The 17,186-nt window shown below is 49.0% G+C and overlaps 5 protein-coding genes across 5 annotated transcripts; 4 read left to right on the top strand and 1 right to left on the bottom strand.

Moving 5' to 3' along the window:
* Positions 1-170: 170 nt before the first annotated feature.
* On the bottom strand, positions 171-3,188 carry HO133_007013 (uncharacterized protein; the record flags this gene model as incomplete). The annotated part of the gene is made up of 3 exons (XM_037297908.1): positions 171-2,403; positions 2,465-2,874; positions 2,946-3,188. 3 exons carry the CDS (start codon positions 3,186-3,188, stop codon positions 171-173), a joined length of 2,886 nt encoding a protein of 961 aa, XP_037156543.1.
* A 2,444-nt stretch (positions 3,189-5,632) lies between these two features.
* HO133_007012 (uncharacterized protein) lies at positions 5,633-5,977 on the top strand (the record flags this gene model as incomplete). The annotated part of the gene is made up of 1 exon (XM_037297907.1): positions 5,633-5,977. One exon carries the CDS (start codon positions 5,633-5,635, stop codon positions 5,975-5,977), a length of 345 nt encoding a protein of 114 aa, XP_037156542.1.
* A 2,082-nt stretch (positions 5,978-8,059) lies between these two features.
* Positions 8,060-9,001, top strand: HO133_007011 (uncharacterized protein; the record flags this gene model as incomplete). Its single annotated transcript, XM_037297906.1, has 2 exons — positions 8,060-8,834; positions 8,898-9,001. 2 exons carry the CDS (start codon positions 8,060-8,062, stop codon positions 8,999-9,001), a joined length of 879 nt encoding a protein of 292 aa, XP_037156541.1.
* A 2,488-nt stretch (positions 9,002-11,489) lies between these two features.
* HO133_007010 (uncharacterized protein) lies at positions 11,490-14,273 on the top strand (the record flags this gene model as incomplete). The annotated part of the gene is made up of 1 exon (XM_037297905.1): positions 11,490-14,273. One exon carries the CDS (start codon positions 11,490-11,492, stop codon positions 14,271-14,273), a length of 2,784 nt encoding a protein of 927 aa, XP_037156540.1.
* Positions 14,274-14,961: 688 nt separating this feature from the next.
* On the top strand, positions 14,962-16,982 carry HO133_007009 (uncharacterized protein; the record flags this gene model as incomplete). The annotated part of the gene is made up of 5 exons (XM_037297904.1): positions 14,962-15,235; positions 15,414-15,560; positions 15,629-16,269; positions 16,322-16,365; positions 16,421-16,982. 5 exons carry the CDS (start codon positions 14,962-14,964, stop codon positions 16,980-16,982), a joined length of 1,668 nt encoding a protein of 555 aa, XP_037156539.1.
* Between the last annotated feature and the right edge of the window lie 204 nt (positions 16,983-17,186).

The following is a 17,186-nucleotide window of genomic DNA, read 5'->3' as shown; positions in this document are numbered from 1 at the left end:
CCTCTGCTCTATCCTCGTCGTCATAACAACAATCATACTATCACTGCCATCATCATCATCATCATCATCATCATTATCTGTATTATGATCATTGCTATCATCATTACTATCATCATCGTCGTCTACTTGATACCTCCAGTTGTCAAAGTCAGGCAGCTACCTCCGCAATCTCAAGGAGCAAACTTCATACGCTTCATGCATGGAATAATAGCCATGTCGCGGAAATCATCATGCTTCATGATCCAAGCCAAAAACCGCTCCATTCCCATCCCCCACCCTGCTGTTTGCAAGTATTTGCCGCTCTTCTGCTCATCCCGAATATCCAAGTACCACTCGTATTTATCCTGGCGCACTTGATGCATTGTGAGAGCCTCCCTCACTTCAGTAGCTTCTGCATGACGTTGACCAAGTCCTAATATCTCACCCGGCCCCAACAAAAGATCCGCACAAAGCGCTTTCGCATTGTTAGTGTGGGGGACAAAGGCCTGGTAGAAAGGTACGCTGAGGTGGTCCATTTCGGTAAGCCAGACAGCGCCGCCGAAGTGCTTAATCAAGATTCGCTCGCCCGTGCGTGTAAGAGCGCGGCCTTTGCTGTGATCGGTCGGGACAGCATATTCCCACGCGTGAGCGGTATTGACCATTTCTTGGAGCGACAAGGCATCAGCAAGACTGATGCGCGGAAGATGGCCACCGTTGTTGGTGGCTAGGGAGAGAAGATCATCGATATGAGAAGTGTTACCGGCGACGGCGCGGATAATGTCGACGTTTTTCGCTAAGATAGCGCGAGTGACCGCGATGATGTAGCGTTCTGCCACCTCGATACCGTCGTTCAAGGTTCCAAGCATCTCGCACTCAGCGTGATAGAACTGATTCAGATGCATGTGGTCAGTATCTTCACCACGAAATGAACAACCAACATAGTAGGCCCCTTTGAGCCCATCCTCAATCCGAAGAACGTATTCGAGAGTGAACTGCATGGAATCAGCAAGGAAAGTGTCCTGACCAGAGAGGGCTACATGCACGGGCTGGGAGTCCGATCCGAGACCCATGGGTGAGCTGATGGAATCTGTGGTTACAGGGACTAAGGTGTACTTGTATCCTAATTGACTCTGGAAGAAATTTATTGTCGCATGGAAAAGAGTGTCTTGGAGGGCGAACACAGCGGTGTACCAAGGACTCTGCAGAGCTTCCATGGAGTGCGTACTAGGTTGCTGCCATGTTTTGGGTGCCACAATTCGATTTCGTTGGACGTGAAGCTCACGCAATTGCTTCGCGTGGACGCCGATCGATTTGAGGTCAGACGCAGGCGGGCCAAACTGCGTCGTGAGGAATCCTTGGTAAATGTTTTCAAAAGATGTAGGCGCAGCTATGGGGTTGAAAAGGTGCCCCTGGGATGTGAATTGATCATGCACTGGGATCAATTTTACGTGGGCATAGTTAATCTCGTAGCCTTCGAAGAAAATACCGCAGCGCTTGACGCCAAAGGCTTCCTTCAGGTACTGAGCGACCTTGTAAGCAACTTTAACAATGTTTTTATAATCCTCATCTTCGAGTCCAAAGATATCGCTGCCGAGATGCTTGCGTGGAACAAGTACTGTGAATCCGGGGGTATTGCCATATGGCGTCAGGAAGGCAACATAGGCTTCATTTTCCCAGATACGCCATTGACGTACCTCTCCCCGGATGATTCGGGCAAAGATGTTCTGGTTTGATGCTTCACCATCGAAATAATTGTTGAAAGGCTCTGCAATGCCCGTGGTAGCGGCAATACGAAAGCGCATTTCCTCAAGAAAAGCGTCTGCCATCTTTGGCCCATTCTTTGATGTAAGGTAGCCGGGATATAAGGCATTATATTCCTCTTGGTTGTGGACGATTGCAGTCCAGTCTTTGCTAATGCCATGTAGAGGGATTAGAGAGAGAGCACCGCTACCGTCACAAGTCATGCCACAGCGGTGAGTAGACAAACCAGAATTCAGTGTTGCAGAGACCTGACGCACAGTATGCATGACCTTCAAGAATGTGGGTAGAGATAGTGACATTAGTTCGCCAACTCCACGGCAAATGACAACAGCATGGGAAGGAGTTATTGGATAGCGAGTCAATCCAGCAATTATAAGGGCATCTTGATGAATAACATGTTGCGAAAGGACATGGAGGGTGGTTGGCAGGATCGATGACTTCAAAGAAGATGCGGTACAAGACGCGGTCGGAAAGACGCGCCCACTTGATTCGACGACAATATGACCCATAGAATTGAGAGCAAGGATGGCGCATGCGGAAGGCGCTTTCTCAGCTTTCTTGAGGATGACTTGGGCCATAGTCTCACTGAGTGATTCGGTGCCTGGCAAGGCGGCAACCTTGCCAGCAACAGAGTGACGCAGAATGTCTTCTCCAGCACCGCTGCTGTAGACAGATGTCAGCAAGCTTAGTCCACGAACATTGACTAGAAGTTCCGGGGACTCACCAAATAACAGCTACATTCTGGTCCACAGACAGACCTGCTCCGATGATAGCCGTGTCTCCGACCCTTCCTTTCATCTTACAAGTCAGTCCTCCAGTAGAGCTAGCAGCTGCGAGGTTCCCATGGAGATCAAGTGCAACGGCCCCGACTGTCTCAAGATCCTCAGGAGGGCCGAGTGTTTTGCGGGCTCGGGCTTCCCAGCGAGCCTTCTTCGTAGCGGTGGTGAAGTAGTCATTCGATGCCATAGTGACTCCCGACTTGCGAGCAAATTCATCTGCTGCAGGGCCTACAAGAAAGGAATGTCGTCCTTGTTCCATTACTGCACGAGCAGCCTCAATAGGATTCCTGATGTTTCGTGTAGCCGCTACGGCGCCGTAGGCTCCCGAGGTCCCATCCGCGATTGCGGCCTCCAGCTAGTAGGGCGATAGTATCAGCGACTGCTATGACTTGAAGGGCAGCAAGAACCTGAAGAATCTGAAGGCACCTCATGTTCACTATCCTTATTAAGTACGGCTCCTTTGCCGGCATTGAATAAAGGGCAATCTTCGAGAGACGTCACGACCGCTTGGACAACATCAATAGCTTTTGCACCGGAGGAAAGCTTTGCCCCAGCTGTCTCAGCGATAGTCTTGAGTATCTTTTCGACCTCTTGCTGATGCACTGCGTCGTTGTTCCAGGTATCGCTTGTCCCAGCGTGGAGGGCCACAGCGAACTTCGCAGTGGCCATTGTGATAAAAGATGCAAGTATTGAGCCGTCCTTATGATTTTGCGGTAGGATGAAGCGAGGAAATCGCTGTGGATTAGCCTGAGGGCGAGAGGAGAGCTGGTACTGGAAGCTTGTGGATAACACAATACTCACGGAGGAGCTTGTCGTAGCTGCTAAGCTCACAGATTTGTAAGCCATACTCAGCCTTGTGGTTATGTCCAATTAAAAGCTTCAAGTTGCACAAACCATCCATAATGAGATGCAAGAGCGAAGAAATACTTGTAGGATAAGGGTTTCACGACTGAGCAATTTCTCAAACGACACACCACGCTTTGTATCTGGAGACGGTACCATCTGGTCCGCATTTCCTCTCGCATATCCAACGGACTGTCAACACACTCTAATCCTTTGGCTTGCTAGCGACTGGTCATGTGTGGTCCTTTATTAGAGTATCGACCTCTTCAAGGAAAGCTGATCTCTACTGTTCTGCTTCAAATGAGATCAAAAAACGTGGCAGGGCATGATCTTATCTCACACGCGAGTGTGGTACAATATGGCGATGGTTTAAGCGTCTCCTCGACTGAGTTTCCATCCTGGGTCCTTGCGTTTTTGGCTTCCCGTCTCGTCGAACAATAAGTGGGTTTGGCATTATATATCCTGAGGGCTTCTTCAGCCTGGCCGCGACAACTCTTCTCTCTTGTGCTACTGAGACAATTTCTGCAGGGTAGTTGCCTGTCGCAAGGAATGCTGACACCGTGACGACGCCCGTATCGCACGCGACCCAGGCAGTCGTCAAACACATCTTTGGGCTTTGACGGGGTATGATAGTGGCGCTCTGTGAGCCCATAGTCGCCCTGATGTTTGCATTTGGTCACAATCTCCAGCATGCAATTTCCGCAAGGCGCTGCTCCGCCACCTATGAGTCGTTGAAAGCTGCAGTTCATGCATTTTTTCCCGCCTTGCATGGGCTGGTCCTTGTAGTACAAGCGTTTGCGGTTGATGCATCCATTGCATTTCTCTTCACCGTTGCACATGGAATATCTTCTGCTACAGGGTCAGCATCTATCTTCCAATGGAATACGCTTCATGGACTTTGGCTAAGAGCCCTGAGAGCAGCACCATTTGACTCTGGACTTGATGCAGCTCTCGCGTGGACTTTTGCCATCGGACCAGTAAACGCTTTTGAAACAAGCATGATATTTGTCAGTGGGATCTTGGACACGGCGCAACTATCCCTTCTCTTGGTATTCGCAGGCATGCTTCCGGGCCTGACAGCTCTCACACCTCGGCCGCCCCTGATCACATACCAGCCGATCTCGAATGCAGCAATGACAGTACGTTATAACTGGTGGCTGGTCATCCCGAGGAACACAAGCACTTCCCCTTTTGATACATGCAGTGCATTTTGGTTTGGTTTGATCACAGGCTCTGCGCCCTTTTAAACACGATTGACATTTCACTGATGGATCCTGTGGTGTTATCCTGGGTAAGGTTCTGGGCTTTGTAGAGGCTGCGCCCATCCCGCATTCACTGGAGCTCACGCATGCTCTTCGCCGTTTGCCGAAATCGTTCGCCTCCTCGGAGTCAGATTGCTCGTCTTTGTTTCCATGACTGTCATGATGCCCCTTTCCAGTAAGTATCGCTGTGTCATTGTTCGCTGGTTTCCAGGGGAGCCTTGAGGTAACCTCTGAAGATTCATCAGACGAGTCATCACTTCCGCTGGAGGAGACGTGGCTTTGCGCTGGACTTGAGCCTTCTCTAGTGTGGCGTACTTGCTCGCTATTATTCCTTGGTCTGGCGGGGTGGAAAACGGAAGAAGTAGCAGTGTTTTGACCATGCCTGAGAAGTCAGGTATGATTATCTGTGAAGGTTAGTTGAGTTTACTTAGTTAGGATTTTCGAGTCGAGCCCGTTAGGAATTAGAGCAAAATTATTGGGGTTCATTCCTTCTTTTGTTTGATGCGTGTTTTTGTATTTGTGCACAGATTCTGATTTAGAAAAGGAGGTTGGATTCTTCCTGCTCAACTGGAAAAACTATGTATCAAATTGGCGAAGACAAACACTGACTCAGGCTTGGAACACTGGACGACTAGCAGAGGCATAGCGTCTTTAGATCTAGTTTCTCTTTCTTATATCTTCGGTGCTGTTTCTGTTTCTGTTCAATTCAACGTCATATCGCTTACGGAAAGAAAAGACCCACTTCGTCCAAGCAAGTTCCGGTGGTCGGAATTATGTCCACCCTCTCGGTCAGTAATTAAAGCCTTCCAGTTGCCGCGATTCACACTTGCTGGCATTTCTTGAAATGTACGAGAAGGAGGTCGGAGTCATTTTCGTCGATCCTCGTAGGCAATACGTAATGTCCGCATTGCGAGATGCGTCTTTAAGCGCGCTTCTCTAATAGTCCAGGTGGCGCAAAGACGAATAACCGAATACGATAGTAGTCAAGTCACCGTCTGCGCATGAGGTATGGAGAAACCTGAAAGGCTTCCCTTCAGAGAAAAGAGTGTCAAGGATCCTGGCAAGGGTGTCGACCACCGAAAGAAGAAGGAACGACACTCCGCCAAAGTTGAAGAGGACAAACTTCAGGAAGAACTTGAAGAGGAGACGGAATTGTTTCGCGCTTGCGATGACAAAACTATCGAATTGAACGGACTCAAGAAGTTCTCAAAGAACTTCAAATTCGACAGACCCATATCTGAAGACCTATCGCCCGTGCTTGCAAAGGACGGGACAAGACAGCTTGAAGCGACATCAAAGGCAAGTGGCGAAAATGGACAAAAAAACGAACAGAGAGAGCCAAAGGGCTCGTGAAGGTTACTGTCACTCATCGGACGGGGCACCATCCGATAAAGAAGATTTTCACAGTAACCTAGATTGATCAGAGACTTGATGGCATTACCCTGGTTGCAGAGCCGGAGCTGCTTCCTCTTGAGAAATGAGCTCGTGAATTGTGGCGCCCGAGAGGGCCGCGATACGCAAGACACATCATGGAGGTCAATCATGATGAATATCATAATATGTGCGCGCAGTCATTACTCCGTAAAATAGTTGGTGATTAGCTTTTGACTACCTACCGAATTAATTGGCATATAAAAAACCACATCATTATAAGGCCCCTTTGCATATAAAATACCGTTCAAAATAACGGTTTTCAGACGTAGGCCATAATTAGACTGTAAGATAGGGGTCCTAGTAGCCTGCTGAGTAATAGTACTTTATTGTACTAGGCCCCCAGGGTAAAATCAGAAGTACCCTCACAGTAGCAAGGCAAGTAGAATAATGAGTGGTCGGAGTAGGTACAGGCCATTTGCGGTACACTACGCCCCCAAATCAGGTATTATTTTCCCGTCTAAAAAGAGCGTCTCTCCGAGCTCTCTGATTGGCGACAGCGAGCTTAATAAGGCCATTGACTAGCGCCTTAGGCCATACGATACCACAGTGTTAGGGCCCCTTCTGCAACCACATACTTTGAAAATAACCCCTAGATATTTCCACTAATTATCAGCTTAGCGTCAAATATATACAGGGTATCGTTCACCAGGTGTCGACAGAAGTCTGAACACCGAGGTCTACCCGGCTACTGGAGGCTTCCCACCACCACCACACCAAAACAATTAGATATTCTTCGTAATGGTCCACACCACACAATGAATACACCTCACACGCCTCCGCGTAATCCTCCCCCTGGCCATTCATGAAGCTACTACGCGTCGCAAGGCTAAATTCTTTGAGGCTATGGACTCCCTGGTGATGTAATGAAGGAATATGTATATTAGATTCTCAGCTTTCTCCAGGTAGCCGGGTAAACCTCGGTGTTCAGACTTCTGTCCACACCTGGTGGTTCTGTAACCATATTTCCACATATTTTCGCTTATTAAGCGAAAACAGGCTTGAAAATACCCTCGACATATTTTCGCTTAGTAAGCGAAAACAGGCTTGAAAATATCTGAAAACAACCCTCGAGGGTTGTTTTCAGTCAAAATAAGGCTAAGAACGCCAAGAATAGTGGACATCTATATGACCGATATACATATATTATTCTCTTTTTCTTAAGAATATCAAGTATGTTTGAGGTAATAATAGGAGTAATAGGAGTATCAATGATAGCCAAAGCCTGTGCAGCAGTAGCAGCAGGTATCTCGGCCATGGTGATGTGGAATGGTAGGAATTCAATGGTTTTTTACGGAGAAGACAATTTTTGCGACGATTCTGACTCAGCCTCAGAAACAGGGTTACAGAACGGAACCGTACACATATTCTACTTGTTTTGGAAATATTCATAGCGTTATTTTCAAGCCTTGTTTTCATTAGCCAAGTGGTGGCGTTATTTAGTGGAAATATGTAGGGGTTATTTCCAAAATATGTGGTTGCAGAAGGGGCCCTTATAAGGCCCCTTTACATATAAAATACGGTTCCAAACGATGATCAGATGGACGCTTCGGCTATATGGTAGTATCTTATATGCCAATTAATTCGCTAGTTCACTTTTATCCTCGTTCGAACGCAAGTTTTGGAGAAAGGTTTGCCAGGATCGAGCCAATGACACGCATTGGGAGTGCTGCATTGATTCTGCAAGCCCTGCATGGGCGGTACGGGCCCACCGAATCAGCGACGCACACATGGTCTGCACCCCTGCACCCCCACATGCCCTGCATAATTTAGCAGTCCTTATAATATTGGCGGGGTTTGACTTCGATTCCGAGTTCTGGCGCAAGGGCACACGAGGATTGCTTCCATGCTTCGAACTCGTCTTTTGGGGTTTGAGAAGGAGCCAAGGTAGGCTTAGTCGCTATAGGTGTCTGGCTGAATTGGACTGATGGTAAAGAGAGCAGGTGATACAGCAAACCCAAATTTCAGCCTTCCATTCCGAGCTTGTTGAACTCAACCGAAAATATGAGGAAATACTCAGCTGGCAAGCAGTGGGAAGATCTCAACAGGAAGCGACAGGAGGCGGAGAATGAGGAACTAGAAGCGCGAAGGACTGCAGCAAACCAAGCAGTGAGAGCCCAAGTTGCAGGTCTGCCTAGCTTGACATCGTGGAACGCCACTCTGTCGGTCGGTAGGCCGCAGTATTACCAAGACAGAGGATCGAGGTTTTATAGAAGCCAAAAGGATGCGACTGAGCTCGAAGCCCAAGACGATCCCCCACCCCAGTACCAGCAACAAGCCTCACTCACTCCTCCGGCCTCCGACGGGGACGCTCCCGAAGTGGACAACAACGAGCAAATCAGATACTTGCAAAGAGAGGTTGTACAAAAGGAAAGCAGAATCAAAAGGCTTGAGTCCGAGGTTGAAGTCGAGAAGGGCAAGAGACGGCGCCTACAAGCTGAGCGCCACGAAGCAGTAGACGCGCAACGGAGAGCAGAAGCCGAGCTCTGCCTGTTGAGAAGTCAAGTAGCAAACCTCGACCAGTTACTCGACGGTTCGATCAAAAGGCAGAAAGAGTTGGAAAGCGAACTAGATATCTGCAGACAAGAAGCCAGAGAGTTGAAGTGGCAATTGCACGAGGAGCGGTGCAGCCACGAAAGCGATATCAGGGCACAAGAGACGCGGGAGACGCAGATCAGGCACCGATTCGAGGATACAAATCGCGCGCCGGAGAATCAGATCGGAAGGGGTCGACGCCCCGACCCGGATGTGGGATCGATTCTGGAGGATACGGTACAAAGTGAGGATAGCCCGCAGCGCGATTTTGCTAGTCGTCAAGGACAATCTAACACCTTCTCAACAGATGCACCGAGCCGATCTCGAAGGCAAGATAGAGGCACGGCGGGAAGGGCGTACGTCAGTATACCGAAGAATGGGAACCGTCGCGCTGTGTGGATCTTTGGCTGAAAAGGGGGTAAAATTGTGGACCGCTTTCCCTCTTTGGATTTGATTCTGAACAATGTCTTCTTCCAACCTTAGGCGGGTTTGAGGCAATGGAGTTCACTGGGTAGGCGGTGTTTGCCACGCAATCCTACTTTGTCTGCAAGAGAAGTCAATCATAGATTGCAGATTCATGAGATCAATGATTAACGCCTCTTAACCCTGACTGACTGTCTTCATTCTCACCCCCTTTTTATCTTGTCACGTCAGCTCATGCAGCCCACCAAAACGCGCCTCCTCCAAAGGCCAACCCCGCGTAGCCTCCAGTTCCATCCGCGTATCACGCCCCATCAACTCCGTTCTCTCAACCCTGACCACCCCGGGTGCGAGCTTTGGCCTTCGTTGCTCTACCCGCTTACTTTTTGATCGTCGGAATACATAGAGTGAGCCGACAGCGCCCGAAGCTTCTATAGCGCCAGCGATCCCAATGATAGCTTTTTCGCTGGAACTGCTAGCCGTTGTTGCGTTCGGTGTTGGCGTTGGTGCACCTTTCGGGGTAGGCAGTTTGGACTGCGAAGGTAGATCTAGTGATTGAGATTGTGAGGGTATAGTGGTAAGCGTGGAAGAGCTCGATGTGCCTTTGGAAGCGAGTAACGTGCTTGTCGAAGGGTGGCTTGTCCTAGTTGGTTCCGAATAGCCCGCGTCTGCGTAGTCTGTGGGCCATGCCTCTGCTACCGTCGGTGTTGTCGCAGTATTATGATAGGTGATCTCTTTGACTCCATGATGATTGGAAAAGCATCTCTCGTTGCCGGGGTTTATACAATATGTCCCATCGCCGCAGCCGGTAGTGTTGGCCGCATAAGAGAACCAGTTCCGTACACAATGGTCTGTGTTACCATACCACAAGCAATGAGGGTTCGGTCTTCATCAAAGACAAAAGATAGCAGGAGGAAACAGTACCAGGAAGGAAAGGAAGTGGATAAGCGGGATCATTTCCGGTTTTATCGGTACAGCCTCCTACACTTTCAAATGTATCCCCCAATGCTTCTCCATGACAGTGAAGGTTCGTCACGCATATGACTCCCAGAAAGTAGCATGCGCTGACGTTGGCAAAGGGATCACAAGGAATTAGGGGTGTAAGGTTGCCATCAGCGTCGTAACAAGGCTTTAGTTGGGCAGAGCAATTTGAAGTGAAGGAAAGACTGGCAGGAGTAGGGAAGTACGCATTGCATCGAATTGGATAATACTGCGTTGAAGCTAACATGAGACGAAAGATGCAAAAGGGTGATTAGGTGATGCAGGAACCACGACAGATATTTGCGGCATCATCTGTTCAGATCAGCAGACAAACTAGGGTGTAGCATTGCAATGCAAATGGCTTCGCCGTCGACCGCAGCGCCGAGGCTATGGAGCTGATTACAGTACCATGATGCATAAATAGATGGAACGCTTGCTCTCAGGACCTGATGAACGAAATTGTGGAGTGAGAAAACTGATAGATCCGCCGGTTTCAAGACCTCTTTGCTACATGCTACATCAAAAACACCTCGGCTCTTCTTTTTCCGAAGGTAGCTCATACATGTATCCTTTTTCGATACATGTACACCCCCTAAGATCGGTGTAGTGCCGGAGTAATGAGTAGGTGAGGAATATGAGCACCTTGAGGAAGAGGTAGGAGATGGCTATCAAATACCGGTTTAATGAGCTCAAGAACCTCTTTCTTCCTCCGGAGAATAGTCTTGTGTTTATATCTCATCTGTCGTATATCACTTCTTTTTTTGGCAAATTATTTCTCAAGGACACCAATCTCTAGATACTTGTTGAGGCTTGAGGCATATTGTTTTCATGCATGATAGAGTTGCACTTTTTTGGATTAATCCTACCGGCAGCAGATCCGAAAACTTCAAGAGTATGAGTTGCTAAGTATTTGTCTTCATTGCAGATCAAAGTGGCTGTATTTTGAGATGGTTCTGAAGGCAACGACGGGGATTTTTTTTGCGGTGGTGTAAATGTATCGAAAAGGTGTGTACACGTATGGGATCCCTTTTCAAGATGAATCACTGCCTGATGTGTCTTAAGGGGGCGCTGATAGATTTACACTTCTTTCCTTATACATGTACACCGTCGGAGGGACTGTCGGAGCAAGCCCGAATTTCAAGTATCACTGACTTCGAGCTTGCGTGGAATGTGCCTGCATGAGCAGCAAGGAAAGAGGCATTAGAGAGGCTCTACACGCTCAATAAGATCAAAAGAGGATGCAAGATGCGATTCGCTTGTTCGAACGAAGAGCACCGTTTTCTTAGACAGAATTCATCAGGCTGATCGCCTGCATACGTTCAGGAGTCAGGATAAGAAACGTATATTACATTAGTACTAGCCGTAGTACTCTAATCATTACACTAGTGTTTCCAAAATTACGCCCAACTTGAAGCCACAAAACCCCGCCTCCAGACCAGAGTTCCTAGCACGCACGAGGTGCAAATATCCTTTGACCTGACAAGTTCGTTGTCTGCCAATGGATCATCTTCCCACCCCCAAAAACGCCGTTACCAATGAGAGGACAATTGTACCTTACGTCTGCCTAAAAGGTTACGATGGTGGATCATTTCTGACATATCCCATTAGAGAAGGCGTCACTCATGCATTGCCGTCAGATGGGAACGTTCCTGGTGGCTCCCCGTACAGGCAGCATGAACGGGTATATCCAACACCGAAGCAAGAGCAAGAGGACTTCCTCCAGAGATGGCTGTTTTTTGGACTGATTAACGAGATATTGGGCGACCGCTACCGGCCTGAGGACCTCGTATCTACCATCGAAACCGATGATGGCCAAAACCCCACTGTCTCGACCTTAGGACTTGTTGAAGCACTTGATAACTGGATTTCTGACATCCACGCCGGCTTCGTCAACCCTCGTCACACCTACGAGCACATTGCAGAATGCCTGCGCCTGGCTTTTGCTACGATCCATGGGGCCGGTCCAGACTTTGATCCGCGGATCAAGTTTTCACTTGCTTCGCTGGGAGAATTGTTCACGCTTGCTACAAATGAAGCTTACAACGTGACGGCCAATAAATGTCCGAGCGCGTTTGCTCGACTTATGGATCTGGAATACGCCTATTGGAAGATTCCGATGCTATCATCTGGGTGGTGCCCAAGTCAGGTGAGAGTAAATGTCGAGAATCATTGGTATCTACAAACTATGCACTTTCTTACGTTCCTCGGCCAGCCAGCATCGGATGGGTTTCATCGAAGGTGCAGCAATGATCAATGCTTAGCCTACCAGAATGAGCTGGCCACATATCAGACGAAACATCTCACTGGCTGTAATTGCGAGTATATCTCGATCGACACTAAGCGCTTAACTGAAATCTTGGAAAGCGGATCTTTGCCTCTATTGCGCATCCAGGAAAGCCATATATTGAACGAACTTTCAGTCGAATTAGTGCCATCACAGTCAACGACTCGCTACATTGCCTTATCCCATGTCTGGGCAGATGGATTGGGAAATCCCTACGAGAACGCACTACCTCGCTGCCAATTAGGTTTCTTGCATGAAACCATCAACAAATACTATGCAAAATTGTACCCTCAGGCAGTCGAGGAAATCTTGCTTTGGTGTGACACTCTTTGCTGCCCAGTAGAACCGGGAGAGGCGAAGAACATAGCTTTAGCACAGATGAAAAAGACCTATCTAGAGGCAACCCGCGTCCTTGTTCTCGACGCATCATTGCGCATGTACGATTTCAACTCAGTGGAAGCCGACGAGGCTTGTATAAGGATCCTCAACTCAGGGTGGACTCGTCGACTTTGGACTTTACAAGAAGGCGCACTCCCAGCAAAGAGTTTTCGACTCTCGTTCTTGTTCAAAGACGAAGCAATCAACATAAACTATCTCGTACATAAGATGTACCAGATCCTCGGATCAAGCGTTGGCAGAAAAGGACTTGCCAGTAACATTATCACCCAAATATTGAAATTCGCGAGGATCCCTAATGAAGTTGACGGCAATCGATGGGATCTTGGGGCCGTTGAGACTGGTCTCCAACACCGATCTGTCAGTGTTCCTTCAGATGAGCCGCTACTTATCGCACAGCTTCTAGACCTGGATGTAGCCTATGTACTCAATGGCCCATGTCCATTAGCGAATTGCGAGAACTTTGGCTGTGACCATTCTCGAACCCATCGCATGTGGTTGTTAATGCCTACCGCATTCCGAGGTATACCCAAGAACGTTCTCCTCCGCGTGGGCCCCAGGTTGAGTGAACCTGGCTTTAGATGGGCCCCATCGACACTGTTGTACAATGGCCCTCGAAACCACGCCTTATATCCTCGGACAATAACCAGGAACGAAGATACATCTACCACTGGTGGTCCCATGTTTGGGACTCAGGCTGTCATGTTCTCTACGCTACTACATCTATTCGCTGTGCTCGTGTCGAATCTTTTGAATCCTCTCGCACGTTCCTTCTACTGCATACGAGCCCGCTTGGAGACGTTTTGGTGGATACCCGCGATATCACGGACTCTCAAGCGTACGAATTTAGTAACAGAGAACGCAAGCTGGGGCGTACCTACCAATCGTGGCCTCTTAGTTCGCTTTACCGGCTACAGCTTTTCGATGGCGCATTGCCCACCGGGCATACCACCTAACGATTGGAATACGATTGAGCAAGGTTCGGTTTACTCGCGTGGCGTTGATGGGACATGGTACCACATTACTCGTAGCCTTCCCGCGGAACACGATCCTTTCCTCTCCACCAAATCGCTCAATGCGATCATTCAGGAGGAGAGCAACCTTTGGATCACGCACGTGGAGTCGGCCTTCAATAACCCTCAACTCGTAGCCGAAGCAAAGAATGAGCGACAGGTTACACATGGACTTCTGGTCCAGCTGCTATCTGACGAAGAAGACATCAAATATGTCCAAATTAAGCTACATGTCAGAATTGGAGTCGAACGAAAAACTACGCGAAACTTGCTCGAAGCAGCCTACCAGTCTGCTCGTCAGATTTCCCGGAATTCATCCGCGAAAGGATTAGGAGCAAAGTCTGATGGCGAACAAAATCAAGTCAATGACGTTGACTGGCCCCAGCACAGTCTGACTCTGGAAGGTCTCAAGCAAGAGATACAACGAGTCGCGGTCCTAAATGCGAGTCAGGATGTGACCGCTGCTGCCGAAGACTACTTGCCAAATGGCATGATGCTGTTCCAGGCCCTGATCGGTATGATGGTTGTGGGCGGGTATGGCTGCCTGGGTCCGAGAACAGCGGACGAGCAACAGTGGTGCTTCGATTGAGCCAATAAATATGCAGAAATCGGCGGTGATCGAAAAGAGGAAGGAGACGCTGAAAGCGGCCCTAGAATAGAGTACGTAAGCTGGCTCGGATCAGAGGGGATTCCTTGGCTAAGGTAAATCTTTCGGAGTCGCTCGCGATTGGCATGCCTAAAAATAGCGGCTTGTCCTGCAGGTCATGCCCACCAGGCCTTCCTCGGTCCTCCAGCTTACGCTAAAATCCGGTCCTTCGGCAAGGCGGCTTTTTCATTCGTACAGCTTGCAACAACATGCATTAAAGATGCTAAAACGTTCTTGTTCACCACTTGATCCCAGAACCATGGCTGCTGACTTGCATATGCATCCCATATAAGCTTACATGCGGCTTGCCGTACTCCCCTCAAATCAGCTTCAGAATCACCCCACGGCTTATCTCGTTTATGGCAAGATCAGCGGAGAATAGCATCTTGTTTGGTTCACCGTTCGGATCGCGACTACCGATTAGAAATAAGAGGTCTTTCAATAAAAGCGGATATCATGCAGGACGTTTTTAAGCAATACCAAATCAGGTCTCGCAAGCGGAGTCGGCAGCGGTCTCGAATTCTCTTGGGACTGATATTCCCTCATTCCCCCATCTTGAGAGTTTTTTCATCCACAGATACTCATCTCCTCATCTCTGCGGTGTCACAATCATTAAAGTTTTTCGAGCACCATGAGGCTGAATGCCATTGCCAAGGCCATGGCCATGCAGACCCTCCTCTCGATCTGCATTTCTTTTGTGGCCCTCAGGAGTGTCACGGCCCAATATGTTGCCAACACGGAGGCTCTCATCATCAAGGAAATCGAACATCTTTACTTCGATGCTGCCCCCGCTGGCATGTTGTCTGCCATTACACCTTGCTCGAATTACTATGACCCTTCTACTGGTGCTTCCAACAACAGCCTTGGCAGAAACACTGCAGCCGAGTGGATCCGTATTGCTTTTCGTAAGTAACCATGTTCTCATATAATATTTGAATTTTACAAATTCGATTGCGAATCCCTTGACTCGCTCCCTTCCCACAGCAATTATCGCTCTGGACTCAAATATTGAAAATTTGTTTTTATATCACAAGATTTGATGCGTGTGCTTTGGTCCAGATGAAAGGAACTAAGGCGTTGCAGATGATTTCGTGACAGCAAACATCTACAGCGAAACAGGCGGCATCGATGCTTCCATTGGCTTCGAGACCACACGTGCCGAGAATGTTGGCCCAGCCTTCAACGATGCCCTTACATTTTTCAGCTACTTCACTAACGACAAAGTATCGAGTAAGTCCTGCCCCAGCCCTGAGCACCTTCCTACTTTTAGCTTGCAATAGATATTGATCGTTCAACAGTGTCCGATCTCATAGCCTTAGGGACCGTAATGGCGGTTGGAGCTTGTGGAGGCCCTCACATCGAAATGAAAGGTGGCCGTATCGATGCCACTGCTGCTGGACCGTCTGGTGTTCCTGAGCCCGAGACTGATCTCCAGGACACATTGGATGATTTCTCGAATGCTGGTTTTAATACTGATGATACCATTACACTCACGGCCTGCGGGCATTCTATGGGCGGAGTGCATCACAGCAGCTTTCCTCAGGCCGTGCCAGCCAGCGCAGTCTCGTCCACTAACACAGATGGTCGAATTGCATTCGACGAAACTGTGTCCGGCTTCGACATTGATACCGTAAATGATTATGTTCATGGCACAGGCGATAAGGGCGGCCCTTTGGTCACGACTGCCAATAAGACAGTGAATTCGGATTTCCGCCTTTATAACTCGGATTCAAACGACACCATGACCAGACTTTCAGCGTCTGCTAGTTACTTTGCAGGCCAATGTTCAGCCATTCTTCAGAGGATGATTGAGACCGTACCGCAGGAAGTCAGTCTGACGACAGCGGTGGATCCAACGGCGACTACTAATCTGAGGCCATACGGTATCGCGCTCAGCGTTAATTGGAAAGGCACCATGACCCTTACTGGATACTTTAGGGTTCGCACCTTTCCTGCCCAAATTTATGATTTCCTCATGTTGATTTGAACAGTACATCCAAATCTCTGGAGCCGCCGCTGCCCCGAGTACCTTACCGTAATTCTTCACATTATCCCATTTCTATCAGCCCTCTGTGCTGACCAATACAAAGTATTACCCTCATCAACCGTGCCGGGAAAACAACCACAACATCCGTCACAGCCTCGGTCTCCTCCTCGGACACCGGAACCGGCATCTGGGGCCCAACCCACTCCTACCCCTTCACCCTCTCTTTCCCAGCCAGCGTCGGTCTCTCCGGCCTCGCCGCCTCCGGCCAAAATTTCACGTTCCAAGACACCATGTTCGCCGTCACCGCGCTCTCATCCGTCTCTCCCACGCTTCCAACTTTCGCCGCAAGTCCCTCCATCAACACCGTCTCGACGTACTCCCTCAACACGACCGTCGCTTACCTCACAAGCTCCCCTCCGACATCGCTAACGGCGACGTTTGCGATACCGATGGCGCAGACTGGAAGCGTGAGTCCCTATATCGACACTTCGACGACGGCTACGCTGGCGTTGATCGGGCAGACGACGGGGGGGTTCGCGCTCTATAGTGCCGTGACTAAGCATAGCGTTAGTGCGAAGCAGGCGTTTGGGAGTAGTGTGGACGTCGCTGTTTCAGGGCAGGCGGCCGCGTTGCAGTTTTATAAGCCGTTCGACGCGAATCAGTGACGGGAAAGGGACTTTATGGCGCGATAATGCTAATGAGTCGTTGAGGCGTGACAGCAGTGACGAAATGTAGAACACAAACGGGCTCAGTATAACGAATACGCTCTTCTATAAGATCTAATGTTTGTTACTGGGTACTGATAGTCATTGTAATGACGATCACCTTGATTGATAAGAAGCCGCAGAGTCTCCTGTCAACCTTCTACC

This window comes from Letharia lupina (genome assembly GCF_014066315.1).
Source record: "Letharia lupina isolate WasteWater1 chromosome Unknown contig_3, whole genome shotgun sequence".
NCBI classification, from domain to species: domain Eukaryota; kingdom Fungi; phylum Ascomycota; class Lecanoromycetes; order Lecanorales; family Parmeliaceae; genus Letharia; species Letharia lupina.
The sequence above is the reverse complement of the archived record's forward strand: the minus strand, read 5'-3'. Positions and strand labels throughout refer to the sequence as shown.